This window comes from Myripristis murdjan, chromosome 8 (assembly GCF_902150065.1).
Source record: "Myripristis murdjan chromosome 8, fMyrMur1.1, whole genome shotgun sequence".
NCBI classification, from domain to species: Eukaryota; Metazoa; Chordata; class Actinopteri; order Holocentriformes; family Holocentridae; genus Myripristis; species Myripristis murdjan.
The window spans coordinates 31,751,948-31,771,506 of record NC_043987.1 but is presented as its reverse complement, the minus strand read 5'-3'; the positions used below and the strand labels follow the sequence as shown (position 1 = coordinate 31,771,506).

Below are 19,559 nucleotides of genomic sequence, written 5' to 3'. Positions count from 1 at the left end.
GGAAATTCCACCCCATTTTCATCACCCACGCTTATCTGTAATCACTCAGATCAGAGGTCAGATTGGAGCTTTGAACACACAGTGCGGTTTGTATGTAGAGGAGCCCCCCCCACCCCCGTCAGCACACATGGAGCCTTGTCCGTCTGGCTGTCACATGGAAGACGAGTTAAATTATGAATGAAGAAAGGACATCTGACAGAGACGAGGAGGAGGAGGAGGAGGAGGAGGAAGGGATGGAGATGGACAGAGAGAAGACAGACAAAGAGGCAGATGAAAGGCCTCAGGAAGATGAAAAGCTGCAGAGAGACGGGACGGGTCGGAAAGCCAGATGGGAGCTGACGCAGGAGGAGGAGGACGTGTGCAGGAACGCGGGCGGACGTATATTAACTCGCGATGAAACAAATCAGCGGTCACCTGAGTCCGTTTTAGCTCCACTTTTTAGTCGCTGATCAGCTGAAAATCCCCCCACACGTGGTCACTGACATGAGACTCGCTTCTTTTTGTCCGTTCATGTCTTTAAAAAATGAATCCTTTGAGGGGTTTTTTCGGCTGCGGGTCAGAGCGAGGAAGAAATCTGAAGATGAAAAGTTGAAAAATAATCATGCAGATCTAGTGTGAACCCAGATTACACACATTTTTTATTTCTGTATTATTTATGGTAAATTCAGGACTGTGAGATGCAGCACAGTAAAACATGTACGTCATAATAACATACAGTTAAAGTTAAAGTTAGAAAAGGAATCAAGTTTGAAAGTGACTTGATGAATTAACCAGGACGTGACAGCTTTTAGATGTAAATTAAAGGCTCACTTCATAATAAGCAGCTTCAGAATAATGTGAATTTAATGAGCCTCTTTAAGATGGAAAAGATGTGACAGGAAAACAGAACCAGACAGAGGCAATAAGATAAAAAAAAAAACAAAAACAAAAAAAAACATTATTTTTGCAAGATAAATTGCAATACACTATACAGACACAGAAATAAAATAAATTTTAAAATCTTAAATATTTTTAATTACAGAAAAAATATTTTGCTTAAGATTTTTCTTAGTCTAAGTGAGTTTTTTTTTTTTTTTTGTTAATCTTTTTTACTCATGCAATTTCACTTAGAAACAGAAATCGGCTAGAAATCGTATTTTTCTTTCTTTTTTTTTTTTTTTTGGATTAAAGTGCAGCCCCTCCAGGCAGACAGGTGAGCTTCCTGACCTTTTTCTTTTTTTTTTTTTTTTTTTTTTTTTTGTGTGTGTGAATAAACCTGGTTCCTCCCTGTGACCTGGCCGGCGGAAACAGGAAATCCCGGCTCGTCGCCTCACTTCGTTAAGCGGGAGCAGCTGCGGGGCCGAGCGCCGCGTCCAGCTGAGCGCTCTGATCCCGCAGCATTTTCACCTCCTAAATCCTCACCGCTGCGACCAGGAGGCGGCGGCTCGGGGCGCGGCCGTAACTCAGCGTGCAGAAAGCAGGCAGGCCTGACGCTGGGTCACAGCTGACCGCCGCCGCTACCGCCTCGGGACGGGACGGCGAGCAAAAAACCAAAAAACTGCACCGTTTTCCAAAACTCTGCTCAGCAGACAGAAGAGGAGAAATGCTTATTTGTTGTGGAGATTCATGCAGTGAGACAGAAAAATCTAACAGCAAATATAAAGTTTTTTTATTTTATTATTTTTTTTAATGTATATAAAAAACCAACAACTCTCAGGCTGGTGAAGTTGGTGGAAAATGTGATTTTCTTTAAAAAAAAAATAAAATAATAAAATAATATTTTAATTATTAATTATTTTATTGCATAAATTAAATTTATTTATTTATTTATTTATTTATTTTAATATTTTTTATTTATTCATGCTCTTGTTTTTTAAATTTTGCACTTTTGGACACTTTTTGCACCTTGTTGAAACATTGCTATTTATTTTATTTTATTTTATTCTATTATTTCAATTTAATTGAATTTAATTTATTTTTAAATGTAGAAAAAAAGACAAAAAACAAACAAACAAAAAAAAAACAACAGCACTTGGAAGAAATCTTACAGACGCCACATAATGCAAAACAAGTGTTTATAGTTTATAGTGTTTATCAGTTTGGAAAATTTGTTGCCTTAGGATTTATTTTTCCACTTTTGCACCTTTTTCATGCTCTGTTGCTTTTTTTTAATTTGGCACTTTGGTCACTTTTGCATCCTGTTGAAGCGTTGCTCATCCTTTTGTGTCAGGTTTGCGGCCTTAACAAAAAAAAAAACAAAACAGCATTTTAAAAAAGATAAATAAAAATCAGCGTTTTGAAGTTTTCCATAAGAAGACGATCCTCTGACAAAGTAATCGTGAGCTCGTTGGTTCTTAGAAAGAGCGAAATAAAGCGCGGTGAATGAAACGCTTACAGACGAGCAGAATCATAAAGTGATATCGTTTTTCTTTCTTCCTCTTCATGTCAGCGTGACGGTTGTTGTTGTTTCTGCTGGTTTGGGGTTTGTGGGGATCGAGCCGCGCTCTTGTTAAACACTTCTGACCCGTTTTTAACAGCAAGTTTTCATCACTGTTTTTTTTTTTTGTTTTAATTTCACGAGCCATATCGAACTGATTTCCTCGTCATTAGAAATCTATAAACATCTCAGTGACAAACTGTAGCTCAAACAGAACAGAACCGCTGCCTCATAGCAATTCTCCCATGAGTAATAAAAAAAAAAAAAAAAAAAAAAATCATTGATGCGGCAGAAAGTTTGGCGTGCGTAGAGGAACTCGCTGTCACTTCCACTTCAGTTGCGCTCGAGGAAAAGTGACACGACAGTGAAGCAAAGAATTTTTTTTTTTTTTTTTTTTGACAGGGTAATTAAGTCGGCATGTTTGCTGTGATGCATTAACTGACTCGGCGTTTTTTCAAAATGTGTGGAGGATGTTTTTCACGCTCGCTGACGACACATTGCAGCGACCGGCTTCAACAAAACAAAGAGTTAAAAAAACAAAACCATATTCATAAAACCAGTAAACCTCTAAAACACTAAACTCTGACGTGTGAAGCTGCAGAGGACGAGCGGAGACGTGGAAGAGACAGATGGAACCTAAACAAGACGCATGAACTTTATTTGCTTTGCTGTCAGTCAAAGTTGGCACCTCCGTCGTGGCTGAGGAAACCGCTGGCAGTGTTTTGCTTTCCTAGGATGGCAATGGTCGTTACATTCCTTCACCATCCTAGGGAAAAAAGTTCCACCAGCACCTTCCTGTCCTTCATCCTCCTCCTCTCCCTCCCCCAGATCCATTCTCGCTGTGTCCACTTGGTGTTTCTTCTCGCTTTTTTCCTGCGATTTTCGTAGCTTCCTATTGGATGTGGCGCTTTCGATCAGCTGTCGTGCTGCGCTCTGATTGGCTGGGAAAAAAGAGTCCCGAGCTCAGCAAAACAGGAAAAGCCAGATGGCAGAGGGCAGGGTCACTGCTGACACACACACTAACACACACACACATACACCAACACACACTGCTTGTGGCTCACAGGTGGAGCAGAAAGCTTTGGCTGCTTGTGTCATGCGACTGTGGTTATTAATAATTACTTTCTTTGGATTTCTGTCTTTGGAAAACCGTCTTGCGCATCACGACCACGGTTCACCAAAATGTGTGTGTGTGTGTGTGTGTGTGAGGCGAGAACTAAAACCCTGCAGCCGCTCCGTCTGCCTCGCTCTCACGTCGACGGTTTGTTTGGAGGCTTGTCGGGACTTTCCAGAGGCGGCGAGTCACGCTGGACGGCCGCTCATTTGCATAAAGCAGCCTCGACGATTTTATGCAAATGAGGACTCGGCAATGTGTCTCTCGAAAAAGCGACCAGAATGCATTGCACCGACAGCGTGGAAATGCCCTGAACCATGTGAAGCGTCGTCTTCTTCTCCTGGTGAAGAAGAAATCTTAATTGCAGCGAGTCGTCACCGAGGCCTGCAGAGGATTTACTGTACATGTCCATGCTGAATGACACGCATCATAAAAACACTGCCAGGAGAGACACAATGCACACACACACACACACACACCCTCACACACACACACACACACAGCAGGAAAACAGAAACAGTGTGTGTGCAGTAATTACGCTCCAGACTCTGTGGCATCTCCGGCTCGGGGGAAGAAGCTCTGGTTTATTTTCACGTCGCTCAGGCCTGTGATTTGCACGACAGCAGCCGTGTCATTACTGCGCTGCAGCCCGCGCCGCTTCCCAAGCTCCGGCCCGCCGCCCCGAAAACACGCCGCCGCCCGGTTTCCATCGGGACGCCACCGGGAGGAAGCGGCGACCGGGGGCCCCCGCCGTGCGATTTGGGCTAATTAAGGGTTAAACGGTTCACTGACATGGTGGGACTCGAGGCGGGAGCTGGAAATAAATTTAGAAGTGGTGCAAAACGCACGGATTTAGACTTGTTCTGCTGGTAATGTGGCTCGGCGGCTCTGCAGGATTTATCGAGGCCGCGAGTGAAAGAGGCACGTTTGTTTTAGGCTGCAACGCGGAGATCCTGGAAGTGATGATTTGAGGGGGGAATAAACCGAGCTGACAGGCTGGGAAAAAATAAATTCACCTGCAAATCTCGACTCTCAGTTCACACAGATTCATAAAGCTTTCGATTCCACAGCCGTGCCCTCAGGCTGAAGATGGAGAGTTGAAGGAAAAACATAAAAAGGAAAATGACTTTGAACTTGTTGCTGTCCACAGACGTTTGGTCCTATTGGCAAAGAAATTATTATTGTTTTTTTTTATGTTGTTTTTCCAGAGATGAGGTCATTTTGCTCAAACACCAAAAGATCAGCAGCCGGATACTTTTTTTTTTTTTTTTAATTTATTTATTTCAGCATTTATTTCAAACCTATCCAAACCACAATACATACAAAACCATGAGATGTAAATATTTAAATTTTTATTAGCTTCAGTATGTTCAAGAGATCGTTTTGTTTAACATGGGGATGGAAAATCACATTGCATTAAAAAAAAAAAAAGACATTTTTACATGCAGAACATAAAAAATTCAATGTAATTATATATATATATATAAAAAAAAACGAAATTTAAAAAAGTAGTATGATTAATAACTGTCTGTCAGGTGGCCAACAGGACTCCATTTCCCAAGATCCTCTTCAAACACCTGAGTGAATGAATACATGACAAAAAAAAGAAAAAAAAAAAGAAAAACTGTCCTCTGAAAATCTGTTCCGATCAGCACGGATTTTCACAGCTTTTATTTTGATAGGCATGATTATCATTATTATTTTTTGTTTTTGTTGAAATCCTAGTAAAATGTCACAGATTTGTTTTAAATCTATAAAAATGAGATTGACCTGACGTGATGCTAAAGCAACATCTGACTCTGAATTGCAGGACATGGATTGATAATCTGAGGTTAGGGTTTATTAATCTGGGCGTACAGATTGGAATCGATATTCAGTCGATATTGATCTGATCTGAGGTTCTGGAAAAACGTCTTGTCCTGGTTTTAAAGGCTGTTTGCTCAACTTATTAAGACTTCTGTAGCCGCTCTGGGTTTCGCCTGCTCCACTTTAACACGCCATCCAGTTTCATCTTCAGAGTCCAAATCTTGTTTTTCTTCCAACAACGTAAAAAAAAAAAAAAAAAAAAAAAATATGCCAGTGAGATGAGATAATCCCATTTATTTCCATTTTTCTTGAATCAGGTGTAATTTCTTGATCCTACCGGCTGATCTGCCTCTTTTATACTCGTTTCCATAAAAATAACTTAAGCAGTATCATAAACTTCTCTGTGAACATTACAATAAAACGTCCAGACGCCTGCTTACAACTTTTGAAACTTTGATTTACCTGTTTTTTTTTAAGTCCCTGTTTCATTTTCATACACTGCAAAAAAAAAAAAAAATCTGCATCTCACCAGGTGATTTTGTCTCATCCTCGGTGCTCAAATCGTCTGCCTTGTCTTAACATTTATTCTCAGACAGAATTCCTGAAACAGGTGAAACTGCATTGGAAACAGGTGGGATTATCTAATCCCACTGGTGGATTTTTTTTTTTGTTTTTTTCCCTTCCTTGCTGGAATAAAAACACAGATTTGGGCCCAGGAGACGAGGCTGGATGACGTCAGGAGGTTATTTGGCGGCGTTTTTCTTCAACACACACCAACCGTCAGCATCGATATTCGATGGAGAGCGATATCTGATTTCATCCAGGCCCTATTTGCACATGGATTTATGTTTCCTGTCATGTGACCCCAGGGGGCTTCCGTAGTGAAGTAAATCACCGGTGGGTTTCGTCTCCCAGCTGGTCCCGGGCTCCCGAGGCGGGCGGGTCGAGCCGAGCGCCCGAAGCCTCGAGCCCAGAGGCAGTGAGGACGCGCGGTCGGTGCGCTCGGCGTGGCGCTCGCCTGCTGTCATGGCGTCCAGATGACACGGGAAGCGAGCTGCCAGCGCGCTGGGCGGCGGCCAGATCCTCTCCTTCAGCTTTTATCTCTTTTTTTTTTAAATTTTTTTTTATCCCCTCACAGCAGCTCGTCGCAGCAGACTCTCGTTTAAGTGACTGAGCCGTTACAGCAGCTGGAGCAGCACTCATGTTATATAGCAGGGATGGAGTGTGTGTGTGTGTGTGTGTGTGTGTGTGTGTGTGTGTGTGTGTGTGTGTGTGTGTGTGTGTGTGTGTGAGGTGGGAAGGTCGGTGTGTGTGTGGCATGTCTGCTCCTGTGGAAGAGAGATGTTGTGTCGGAGTGTTTGGGTTTTATAGAGACAGACTGATGGTGTGTGTGTGAGAAAGAGACAGATGGTAGATGGTGTGTGTGCTTGTGTGTGTGTGTGTGTGTGTGTGTGTGTGTGTGTGTGTGTGTGTGCGTGTGTGTTATATTGGATTTACAGCCGCATGCAACCGGTCATTTGTAATGTCACACACTCAACGTGCAGGGTGTTAACTAATCCCAAAAAAAGAAAGAAAAAACAAAACAAAACAACTACATAAATAAATAAATACATAAATAGAATAATAAAAAATAAATAAATAAATAAATAATAAATATTTGAGGCAAAATATATAAATAAAAATAAAATAAAAATAATAAAAAAAAATTGAAAATTAAATAAAATTAAATCTAATCTAAAAAAGTAAATTATTATTCCATTAATCAGTGTGTAAACTGACAGAACAGTCAGCTGTAATTTCAATAATTAATGTTATAATAATAATAATGTTATAATAATTAATAATTTGTTATTTTTCAAATAAAAACACCAAACATCATCGGATTCCGCTGCACTGTGATTCTCAGATTGTCTTTATTTTCTCCGTTCATTAAATTTTAAAAATTATTTATGTATTTTTCTGGCTGCTGGTCAGAGTGTGGGCGATGAAGACGTCACTTTGGACTTCGGCTTTGTTTTGACATCACAGATGAAATTAGAATTAAAAGCGCGGCGAGGTTTTTTTTCTGTATAATTTTTACAATTTCTTCTTTTACTCCCCTCCTGGAAAAATTCCAAATTTTATTCATCTTTTTGTTGCTTTAAAAAAAAAAAAAAAAGGAGTACTTAATAGTAATTACAATTTTTGATTTTTAATTTTAATTTTCAGGTTTTTGCACTGGTGATGTGTTTATGTAAAAAAAAAAAAAAAAAAAAAAAAAAAAAATCAGGGCATTTTCTTCTTAAATATCCGGTGGTTTGAGCTCATCAGGAAACGTTTGATGCTCGTCGTTACAAATTCATGCTGAGGTTTGTTCGAAGCCAGAGAACTTTATTTTGAAATTCTAGTGGCGATCCCAAGGTTTCCAAACATGAACTGTGTGTGTGTGAGCTGTGTGTGTGTGAGAGGAGCGTGAGGAGAGTGTGAGAGGAGTGTGAGGAGAGTGTGTGAGGAGTGTGAGGAGAGTGTGTGAGCTGTGTGTGTGTGTGTGTGTGTGTGTGTGTGTGAGGAGTGTGTGAGGTGGTGTCTAGGTGAGCAGATCATCAGGTGCTGCTGCTCCTCATTAACTCTGCATCCCGTCGGCCAATCAGAGCATTCGCTAGAACCCAGGTGTGTGTGTGTGTGTGTGTGTGTGTGTGTGTGTGTGTGTGACATCACGCACATCAGTAAGTAGTCGTGTGTGTGTGACAGAGAGAGAGAAAGAGACAGAGAGACAGAGAGAGGGAATTAATCAGGGTTTGCTTTTTTTTGGCTGGTTCAAAAGTAGAAAGTGGGTCATCCTGTGAGTCTGATGAGCCAAACTAGTCAGAGGATGAAGAGAGATTACATGTTTCTGTGGAGAGAGAGAGAGAGAGAGAGAGAGAGAGAGAGAGAGGGAGAGAGAGAGAGAGAGAGAGAGAGAGAGAGAGAGGGAGAGAGAAAGAGGCACTGGTCCCACTGGTCATTTCCAAACCAGGGAAGTCGGGGGGATTTGGTGAATCTTTAGAAATCCGGGAATATCAGGAAACTTTATGAGGATAAACCTGGAAAACCGTCGGCGACCCGGCGGGGAGCGTCGGTCCGGGTCAGGGAGACGCTCGGCCTCGACCTCGGCCTCGGTCAGGGAAAGACCTGGAAAAGACCTGGGATTCATACAGAGAGGAGGGAGAGAGGGAGAGAGGGAGGCGTGGACGGCTGGATGGAGAAATGACTGAGATAGCAGCTGTATCTTTACGAGTGGAGTGAGCTGTCTGTGTGTGTGTGTGTGTGTGTGTGTGTGTGTGTGTGTGTGTGTGTGCTCCTTCACTTATGGGGATCAGATGTTCTCACAAGGACAGGGCAGCGAGGAAAATGGCGACATCCCGAGTAGGAACATCTTGTCTCCGCCTGTTTTTTTTTTTTTTTTTAACACTTACAGGTTCAGATTAGTGTTAAACATTTAGGTAGTTTTGGATTAGGATTAGGGTTTAGGTTTAGGTTAGAGTTAGGATTATGACGGGCCAAACCAGGGGGGGCAGATCAGACTCTGTTCACCCTCACCTATGAAACGACAAACAACAGGATTAAAAAGAAAAAAAAGCTCTAAGCCTTTAATTCCAGAGCAAATTCACTTGATTTCTTTCCAAAACACGGGGAAAGTAATTCGCAAATTAGCAAAAAAAAAAAAAATAAATAAATAAATACATGTTGTAAAAATGACCTGAAAACTATATGTATAATTATTAAAATAATACATTTAAATGGCATATTTGGATGGATGTCAGATTTCTGTATCTAAATTCTTGTGAAAGCCCCCGACCCCACTTTTAGAAATCCTTGTGAAAGACCTCGCACGAGAATAGCCGACCCCGCCCCCTTTGACATGGTGCAGGTTTGCAGGAAGCTGATTGGCTCTTCCCGCTGGCCGGCAGGTGCAGCGGTGAGCGTTTAGCTCTTGGTGAATATCGGACAGGTGGAAGAGGCAGATCCTGTCGAGGTCCCAGCTCGACGGCAGACGTTCTCAGACGGAGCACGCTGGACTCCTGCAGGGGACATGTGAGATTTAAAAAAATAAATAAATAAAAATCAGTCATGCATTACGCCAAAAACAATCAGCCAGTGCTGTAATAAGTTCAATAAATAGAGTAAATGTAAGTGTGATAAAGCACATTTTATATTTGGGTTCCCTGAAGGCATCAGATGTGTGTTTGTGGTTTAAATCTGCTGCCGTGGGTTCACTGTGACCAGGAAGACGACAAAAAAAAAAAACACTGATGGAGCTGCGTTCCTCCTCTTTATTTAGGATTTTTTTTTTTTTTTTTCGGATTTTTTGATTTTCTTTTCCCCTGGTCAAAAGGTTCGGCAGCCATTAGCTTTTGCTTCAGCCGAAAGCCCTTTTCAACCAGCCATATTCATTCTCTTTAATTCTTTAATTATGTTTAATATGTTGTGCTGCTGTGATCGAAATAAACATATTCATTCATTCATTCATTCATTCATTCATTCATTCAGGTAAATTATTGAGAGCTCTCTGTTCTGGTGGTGTATTTTTCTCGTTCATTTAAGTAGAAAACAGCAACAAACCCTGAAGGTCAGAGGTCTTGCTGTGTCTTGCTCGGGGACACTTCAGCAGCGAGAGCAGATGATGATGATGATGATGATGATGATGATGATGATGATGATGATGATGATGATGATGATCCCTCTCTCTCTGTCCCGTGCAGGCCAGCTGAAGACGGTGATGCAGCAGGTGCTGGACTTCGCCTTGTGCGAGCTCACCAAGATCGTGGAGGCCTCGTTCGACGACCTGCTGCTGGAGATCACCAAGATGGAGCGCGAGCAGCAGCTGCTGGAGGAGCGGCTGGGCCGGAGCGCCGAGCGAGGAGGAGGAGGAGGAGGAGGAGGAGGAGGAGGAGGAGGAGGGGAGAAGGGCAGAGGAGCGGGGGGCCGGCGGAGGGGATCGGAGAACGACTCTGCGTCGCCGAGCGGCTCCGAGGACGCCAGGGAGGAGCCCGGCGACATCACCGAGTCCAAGGAGACGGCCGAGACAGACGGTGGGTGGAGAAAAGAGCCTCAACACGACTTATATTTAATTATTTACACTCACGGCCTTTTGGAAACGTCTAAAAAGAGTTGAATATCTTGCTTTGAATCCCGAAATCAGCATTTACACTGCAAAAATGCGAAATCTCACCAAGATTATTTGTTTTATTTCAAGTCAAAAATGTCTTATTTCTAGTCAAAATATCTCATTACACTTATAATAAGATATGATCACCTCAGAAGTAACTTGTTTTTAGACAATTTTCACTTGTTTCAAGTGAAAATTCACTTGAAACAAGTGAAAATTTGCTTGTTTCATTGGAAAAATTTGCCAGTGGAAAAAGTGAAAATTCACTTGAAATAAATAATAATAATAAATTAGCTAGAAACAAGAAACAAATTTTTCCAATGAAACAAGCAAATTTTCACTTGTTTCAAGCAAATTTTCACTTGAAACAAGAGACAATTGTCTAGAAACAAGTTACTTCTGAGGTGATCATGTCTTATTTTAAGTGTAATGAGATATTTTGACGAGGAATAAGACAAATAATCTTGGTAAGATTTTGAGTTTTTGCAGTGTAAAGGCTTAAAATGCTGTTTTGGTGCATGAGGAGAAATATTCCCACCTCTTCCGTAGATTCGTCATTATAAATGCACGCTCCGTTCAAAACCACAGAACCTGATTTGAAATTGCAGTGGAGATCTCGATGTGCAGCCGAATAACAAAGAAATGTCTATGAAATGATGCATAAGACAGGTAGATATTTCCATTTAATGTAATGCAGCATTGAGTCCATGCAGAAAAATGTTTTTATTTCCACTTTTTTACAACATTGAAGCTACTTAAAGTGAAATTTCAGTTAAAAAAAAAAAAAAAGAGTTTAAAGGGTTAAACTGCAGAGTTGCTCCTGTTTCTCCTCCTAGAAGTTGTGAAAACAGCACTGAGAAGTGTTTAATGTGGTAAAAATGTGCTCACACACTGCACTCAGTACACTTTCACACACTTTCACACACTTTCCATTTGAGTGTGTGTGTGTGTGGGTGTGTGGGTGTGCGTGCACAGGCATGCCACTTGGTGTGTGCACGTTTTTGCAGAACCAGCACCTAAAGTGGGTATAGAAATCCCTGCAGCACAGCGCCCCCTGTTGCTCAGTGACTGCTGCTCATTGATTGATTATATATTCTGTTTTTTTATGTACTGGAGGTTTTGGGCAGTGATGAATTAAGGAAGCTTTTTTTAAAAAAAAAAAAAAAAAAAAAAAAGACAATTTTCCAAAACAAACAGAATGATTGAACCAATGCAAGTATGTGGTGAATTTAAATGGACAAAAAAAAAAAAAAAAAAAAAAAAGCTCTGGTCAGATGAGGCTGTTCCTGCTTCAGTAGATTAACTACATTCTGACACGTGTGACGGCTGTAACACACGTTGGGGACGCATCAGCTCACAGAGGATGGGACAATAAAGCCGGACTTTCCTCCGCCGTCGTTGGTCTGTTTTGAGGGTTTTTCTCTCGGCGTGTTCGTTTTTAACCCCCGTGCCTCCTGTTGGGCCGAGGCGGGGAAAACCTGGATTCCAGGCGCGTCTTGAGTGTGTTTCCCAGCGTGTTGACGCGGCCCGGCCCGGCCCAGCAGGACGCAGGCTGCATTGTGATTTTACTGCCTCATCCTCTTCCTCTTCCTCTCTGCCCACCGCTCGCCGCCGTCCTCTCTGTTTTCTTTACCTTCTGCTGCGTACGGAGGTGTCCACAACATCAGCAGTGACGTGTGACATGTCGTTTATAGTGAAGAACATAAATCATCTGCTCTTTTTTTATTGTCTTATCCTGGTTTCATTGATTATCCCTTAAGTTTTTTTGTGTAACTGAAGATTTTAAATGCACTTTCACTAAATCTAAATCATTTTTCTCTCTTTTGTCCCTCCTCCCCTCCTCTCTGTCCTCTTCACTCCCTTCATGCCTTTCCTCTGGCCTCCTTCCTCCTTCCCTCGTCTCCTGTCCTCCCTCAGACCCGGACAGGCCTCCGGTCCTCTCCGTCTCGCAGGACTGGGTTCCCATCCTCGACAAAGTCTTCGGCCAGAAGTGGTGCAGCGACGTCTGGCAGATCAAAGAGCTCGGCGGCGGCGACGGCGGCGGCAGGGAGGGGGGGGCGAGGCCGGCCGGCGCTCTGTCCGCCGCCTCCCTGGCCCTGGAGCCGTCGCCCACCTCCCCGCAGCAGGACCCCCGCTGGACGCCGCTGGAGGACATGGAGGTGCTGTCGCCCGACGATGACGACAACGCCGAGGGCCAGCGGCGTGCCGGGGGAGGAGCTGGGGTTGGCCCCGCCGCCACACAGGCCCTGAGCCCCACAGGTAATGATAATGATAATGATAATGATAAGGATTTTAATAATCTTTTATAGCAGTTATCTGTTCTCATTCCACCTGAGGTGATGAATCTGTAAGGATTCACAAGGATCACTCTGACCAATCAGATCTCACCTCATCAAGCCGCTGATCTGACCCTCCACACAGACACACTCCTCCACCTGTCCTGACCGGTAATGACTTTCACCTGTCAGTGAACGTCTCATTCCATCCTTGACACACACAAAGCCCACTTCAGAGATCAAACGCTGACTCAGACAGGTGAGACAGATGAGACAGGTGAGACCGGGCCCGCTGAGAGGAAATAAATCTCCATCCCAGGACGGGGCAGTAAACTGGAAGCCTCAGGAAGGCGAGGGGTACGGTGGCGGACACACAGACCTGCAGAGCTCTGGGAACGCCCACCTCATCCTAACCTGAACCTTAAACACACCACGCTGTGAGCTGCTCCCGAAGGTCCTGGTGCCACTCTGAATCTGTTTCATCACACGGATTCAGAATCTGATGAGGCTTTATCAGGCTGGAGGTCTTTTAATGTGGAAGACGGCCTGTTCACCACAGCGAGCTCTCTCTGGTCAGCTGGCTCACGAGATCGTTCACACAATATCAGAACCGCTGGGAAGCTCTCAGTCTCATTGATGGCCCCTGAGCCGTCAGTCCAACATGTCTGATCTGCTGGGAAGCTGCTGATGACGAGGCTCATGAGGCCTGGAGATGGGCTCTCAGACGGCCCGACGAAATCCAGCTGCCAGCTGTCTAACCCTAACCCTAACCTTGGGCAAAAAAAAACAAAAACAAAAAAAAAAAACATCTGGGGGCCCTGGTGTTTTACCATAAATAGATTAATGTAGGCAGTTTCACTCATAGGGCTTTTATTTTGAAAAGGTTTATTCTATCATTTTGGGGGGAAAAATATGTATTTAATTATTTGGTGATTTTCTTGGGATTTTTGTTTACTACTTTTTTTTTGTAATTTGTACTACTTAAATATATAATTGGGATGATTATAAATATAATTTGCTGATAATTTTTAACCTATTTTTTGGGTAATTTTCTGCTAATTTTTTTTGCTCAGTGTCTGGTAATTTTTTTGTAAGCCAATTACCTAATAATTGTTTTGTATTTTTTTAGATTTTATTGCATTATTTTTAATTTATTTTGGCTATTTGGCAAAAATGATTTGCTTATTTTCAGGTCATTTTTTTGCTAATTTTCCTCTCATTTTTTGGGTTGTGGGGCCCCTGTACTGAGGAAGGCGGGGCCTCAGCCTGGTGGGCCTTCGGCTCTGCATGTCAGCGGCTTGAACACCAGAGCATATTGCCAGAGGACAGCGTGGTTTCAGCTGAACAGGGAGCCTTGGGTCAGGCAGGTCATGGACTCCAGCCTGGCCCTCGTCAGCTGACCCCATTCCCTGCATGCCAGTTGGCTAATCAGAACTGGACCGGTGTGCTCAAACCGCCCGCCCTGTCCTGCCCGAGCTGCTGTGTCTGCATGCCGCTCTGCAGAGCCTCCGCCGCCCAGCTCCTCCTCTTACATGCCATGTCTGACTCAATCAGTGTCATCTTTTCATGTCATTGTTGCTGCCCGCTCGGTTCTGGATCCCGTGGGGGTCTCTGCTGCCGCCCTGCCCTGCCTGCTGCTTTCCAAGCCAGCTCACGGACGGGCAGGAGGGTACCGGGACAGAGCCGCTGACAGAAATATGATCTATAGAGCCGTAGATCTCTTACTGCTTAAGATGGCAGGAAAACCTTCCTTTGATGACAATGATGGAGGCAGAAGCGTGGAGCGTTGGGGCGTTATTGGACATGAAATCTTCAGATCATTATTGTGGTAGTGTGATAAAATTGAGAAAGATCAGAAGAACATTATTTGTTGCTGGGAGGCAGCAGGACGCCTCTGGTGGTCCACCAAACTGCTGGTGCTCAGGGGAAGGAAATGACGACCAAGAAGAAAAGCTGGTCCACAAAAACGGGTAAAAAGTGGCACAAATTATTCCGACACTGGCATTTAAGTGAGTGACAAAAAGTAAAAAAAAAAAAAAAAAATATTTGGAGAGCTGCATGTCCAAAAATACACCAGTGCCTATCCTGCTTAGAGACACAATGGTGTATTTTTAACCATCTCCCTCTTAGAGCAGTGTTTAATGTGAAGGTTGCATCACAATATACAGGAAAAATCCAAAGGGAATTTCAAAACGTATAAATGGTGATATTTCAGAGGGACACTGTCCTGCTCAGTGGGGAGTTTCTTGGGGATTTGTTGATGCCACAGATGCCACAGATTTTGTCTTGAATGCCGCCTCTCTTCCCCCGCTGATTTCATGCTTCATAGTTTTCTAATGACAGGCGACGCTCTTCCCTGCCCCTTTCCACGCCATCTCGCCCGTCTCATTCCCCCCCTCTCCCTCCTCTTCCTCTTGCAGGAATCGCGGGCCGACGCTCCTCCGCCTCGATGCTCCACCGCCTCCTCACGCTCCCGTCTCAGCTGCTGGAGGACGACGACGAGGACGTCAGCGCCTCGGAGACGCTGGCCGCCTTGGCCAACGAGGGCACCAACGGCCGCCGCGACGAGGCCGAGGCGCACGGTCAGGCCCGAGCCTCGCACCTGCCGACCAAGGAGGAAGAGGAGGCGGAGGAAGAAGAAGAAGGAGAAGAGGGGGAGGAAGAGGAGGAGGACAGAGTGAGGAAGGTGAGAGCTCGGTGTCGGCGTGGGTGTGCTATCGAAGGCAGGGAAGCCAAGTTGTAGTTTCCACATTCAGTGATCTTGGAATATTTACAGTATTTTTGCAACTGAAAAGGAGATGCAGTTGAGTCATTTTCTTTCTCAAATTACCTGGACTGATATTCAGAATTACATAATAGTGATCGTAACATTATCTGGTGGGTACTGAGAGGAATTTGTGCCACATTGAGATGCAGAAAATAGTCCAACACGAAGACCAAAACTGTGATCACATTCTCTATCCTGTCAAACACCGAGTGGGGATTTACTTTCAAAGGACTGAAATGCTAAAATCGCACAAGAATTGAATAAAGTCGGCTCAGCTGTGCTCGTAAAGTCTTCATTTCAAACAAAACAATGCAGCAAAAAGCTAAAATGGCATGTAATCACCATCCAATCACAGTCCTCTGCTGCACTGGGCGTGTGGTTGAAGTTACAGAGCCGACAGACAGATTGATTTTGCTCTCCGTTATGCCACGTTTTTTTTTTGCCCTTCCCTTGTTTTGTGTGCATTACATTACATTTAACCGTCGCTCCACTGTAAAGATGCATTTCATCGCGGAAGAATCGGCGAAGTCACAGTTGACACGCCGCGCGGCTCCGTTTACATGCTTTAATACACTGAGGTGATGTTTCAGCCACACCTGCTCTTCATCAGACCGGAGTGACGCCATCTGAAACCCGTCAGCAGTCACTTTCTGCATCAGATGACTGTAATAGGAACAGCTGGTGTTACTGTAGATGTGTTCAAGTTTACTGTAAAGTCGTCTCTCCCGCTGTGTAGGAGATGTTCTGCCTTGCCTTGCAGCTTTATACAGAATATTCAACAAGAGCTGTATGCAGAGGAGCTTGGTGTGGTGTGGAACATACAAGCAAAACTAGCATTTCACAAACAAGAAATACATGAAATACACATCTGACTCCAATCAGTCTTCCACAGGTTTTAAGAGGAATGTGTTAAAGGACAGTCACACTGATTTTGCATGTTTAGGTGTAATATCTAAAAAATGGATCAGTATCAATCAATATCAAGATATATAATTTTATAATAATTTGTCCCCAATGGGGCAATTAGTTCCACAACAAAGGGAGCACACACAACAAAAGATACAAACACGCATGACATAGAAAAAAAAAAAAAAAGAATAAATAAATGGTCACTTGAATTTGAGAGATCATCATTACGAATTTGGGAGGCTATTCCACCCATCTACCTTTTCCTCCTGGCTTTTAAAAGAGAAACTGCGGAGGGTACAAAGGAGTGCTTATATCTGTTCGTTTTTGCAAGTGGGAGTCTGAGTAGTGAACCTGATGGTAAAAAACTGGAACTGTTGGTGTAAAGGATGAGAGCAGTCAGACAGGATGGAGGTTGCTTTCTTAGTAAGTTGTTTGTTATAGAGCTCTTGTAAAGTTTGTTGCGCAGACCCAATGATTTTGCTGCTAACACTGACAACCCTGTTAAGTATGTTTCTCTCTTTAACCTTCAAGGATTGAAACCAACAGATAAAGGAAAATGTAATAACGGACTCAATAAAAGAACGATAAAACATAGGCATCAGGGAAGAATCAACCTGGAATTTCGAGAGTTTACGAAGACAAAAAAGGCGCTGCTCACTAAAAAATGTATGAATTTCAGTTTTCTGCTAATCTTTTCCCAAAGCGAGCAGTGGTATTTTAGAACTGCCATGTCATTTCTCCTTCCTTTTCTCCAGCCATTGGTCTCCGTTCATTCCACTACCATATGAACATGAACTTTCAGAGACGTCAGACTTTCTTCACTCCAGTACTCCATCCCTCAAATAAGGTCCTCCACATTAGTTTTCCTAAAAGCAGCAGCACTGTTGGGTTTTCAGGACTTGAAATTGGGGCTGAGTGAAACGCTCCCTCCGCCAGGGAAAATAGTCCCTGGGGAAGTGTTGTCTTTCACAGCCAAGTATCAGTTGAAAAACAGTGGATTTGAATTCTATTATATTATAAACCACAACATCAGCTAGAGATCAGACAGAGGCCATGAGGAAAAAAACACAAATTTGTTGTGTTAGGTGACAGAAGTCCATGCAAAGCTAATGCCAACTAAATCCTACAATAGCTAATGCCTGGAACTGTAAATGTAAAATGTGTTGGATAGCAAAGACCACAGACTTTTATGCCGAGGTACAAAAAAATAAATAAATGAAATGAATTTTCAGTGGCAGCCATGTTCGTTTTAAGTTCAAAGAAAACATTTGATAGCAGTGCCATGGAAGAGATGTTAAAGGAGCGATAAGAAAGCTGTAGGTCACCTCTTTGTTCCTCTGTTCCCCTGCAGAAGAAGAGGAGGAGAGTGTGGCTGGAGTGCGACGAGTGCGGCCGGAGGTTCAGCCGAGCCTCGCTGCTGAAGGCCCACCGGCACACGCACAACACCGTCGCCACGGAGACGTCCTCCTCCCCAACAGCCGAGGCCTCGTCGCCGCTCGCCCAGTCGCCGGGACTCTGGTGTTCGGAGTGTGGGAAGCGGTTTTCCTCGGCGACACGACTCCAAGCTCACATCCGGACGCACCATCCCGGGAAACGGTCCTGAGCCAGACGGGACAGGACAGGACAGGACGGGACGGGATGGGGCGCAACAGGGTCAACTGGACAAAACTGGAAACAAAAACAGCACAAACTGAATTCGACAAAACAGGCAGGTGGGATTATCAGGATGGGATGGGACAGAAGCAGACCGGGTCAGAGCCTCGCGTGGATCGACCGAGTTGAACCGAGTTTTAGTGGAAATGTGACTGGACCAAACAGCAAGAAATGAATTCAGCAAGACAGTCCAATGAAAACAGACGTGGTTACAGGTGAGAGTGCGGCGGCAGCTCTAGAGATGGATCAGCAGAAATAAACAGGATCAGAACCAGAGATGACAAATAATTTAAAATGATCGGAGGCAGCGCATGTCGAGGCTCTGGCCCTCTTTGCCTCTGCCAGAAGCAGTTCCAGCGTCAAGGCGACGTCAGAAGTCAACGCTGAAAATCCTCTGCCTGCATCAGGAAGCTGAGGTCAAACATTTTAAATAATGTCCACCAGACATTTACGTCCGAGTGGCGTCCAGCACTCACAGATACCGTAGAAACACCTGCGAACACAAGAGCTCAGAAGGAACCAAACACGTCACAAATCAGCAGCACAGGAACTGAAGAAGATCCTGGACAGAACAGCGCCCACCAGGTGTGCGATTACGAGGCCAGAACAAAGTCGGATAAAAGTGAAAGGTTTGATCCTTACCCACAGCCCATGAGATCCTCAACACGGAGTCAAAGAATACAAAACACCACTGGACCAGATCGCCATTCCACGACCACTCAAGCAGAAGTCCTAGACATTGGAGCAGACTTGACGCATCTTAAGAGAATATGCAACAGAAGTGCACAAAGCGGGGGAAGCAATGCAAATACATCGGATCCCAGCGGCACCAAACGGGGGCGGACTTGATCTTGAATGCATCCTGACCTGACTTCACAGCTGAGGTCGGTCTCTGGGCGGTGTTGCAGTCGATGGAGAGCGACACGACCTGCTAAACACGCACACGCACGCATGCGCCGCCTTCCTCCGGGGAGGCTGGACAGGTGCTGCCCGTCCTGCTGTACATCGACCCCCTTCATCCTTTAAAGTCCCTCAAAACTCCTTTTAAAAGTGGGAAATTTTCACCAGCCACCAGCGACGTGCTGACGAATTTTGGTTTTGGCAGGTAACCAAGCCTTCATTTGGATGTCCTACTTGATGATTAAAAAATCTCTTTGGCTGGTAAACCAGTGAATGTGGCTGGTGGACGTACCAGCCATTTTGGAAATTGGACGAAAAAGGAAGATTCCCTCCCTGATTGTGGTATTAGTAGTTTTTTTTAGTCTGTTATGGTGTAAAATCTGTACAGCATGGACCTTCCATTGTAGTTGAGACGGTCACTCACTAATGAAGTGACCTTTGATTTTCTACCAGTTAATTTTTAAGTGCCCTTTCTTTTTTTGTTTTTCAATGAATAGACTGTCTTTTTTTACATTTTTGGATTTTTTGCCTAGTGCGTTTCTCTTCATGTTTTTACATTTTTTGGATTTTCTTCAAGTGGATTCTTCTTC

The 19,559-nt window shown here is 43.9% G+C and overlaps 1 protein-coding gene across 1 annotated transcript; it reads left to right on the top strand.

The window, feature by feature from the left end:
• Nucleotides 1-239: 239 nt before the first annotated feature.
• LOC115363695 (uncharacterized) lies at nucleotides 240-19,490 on the top strand. Its single transcript, XM_030057973.1, has 6 exons — nucleotides 240-378; nucleotides 10,058-10,198; nucleotides 10,241-10,387; nucleotides 12,382-12,723; nucleotides 15,161-15,426; nucleotides 17,768-19,490. Exons 1-6 carry the CDS (start codon nucleotides 240-242, stop codon nucleotides 18,017-18,019), a joined length of 1,287 nt encoding a protein of 428 aa, XP_029913833.1. The 3' UTR covers nucleotides 18,020-19,490.
• Nucleotides 19,491-19,559: the final 69 nt, after the last annotated feature.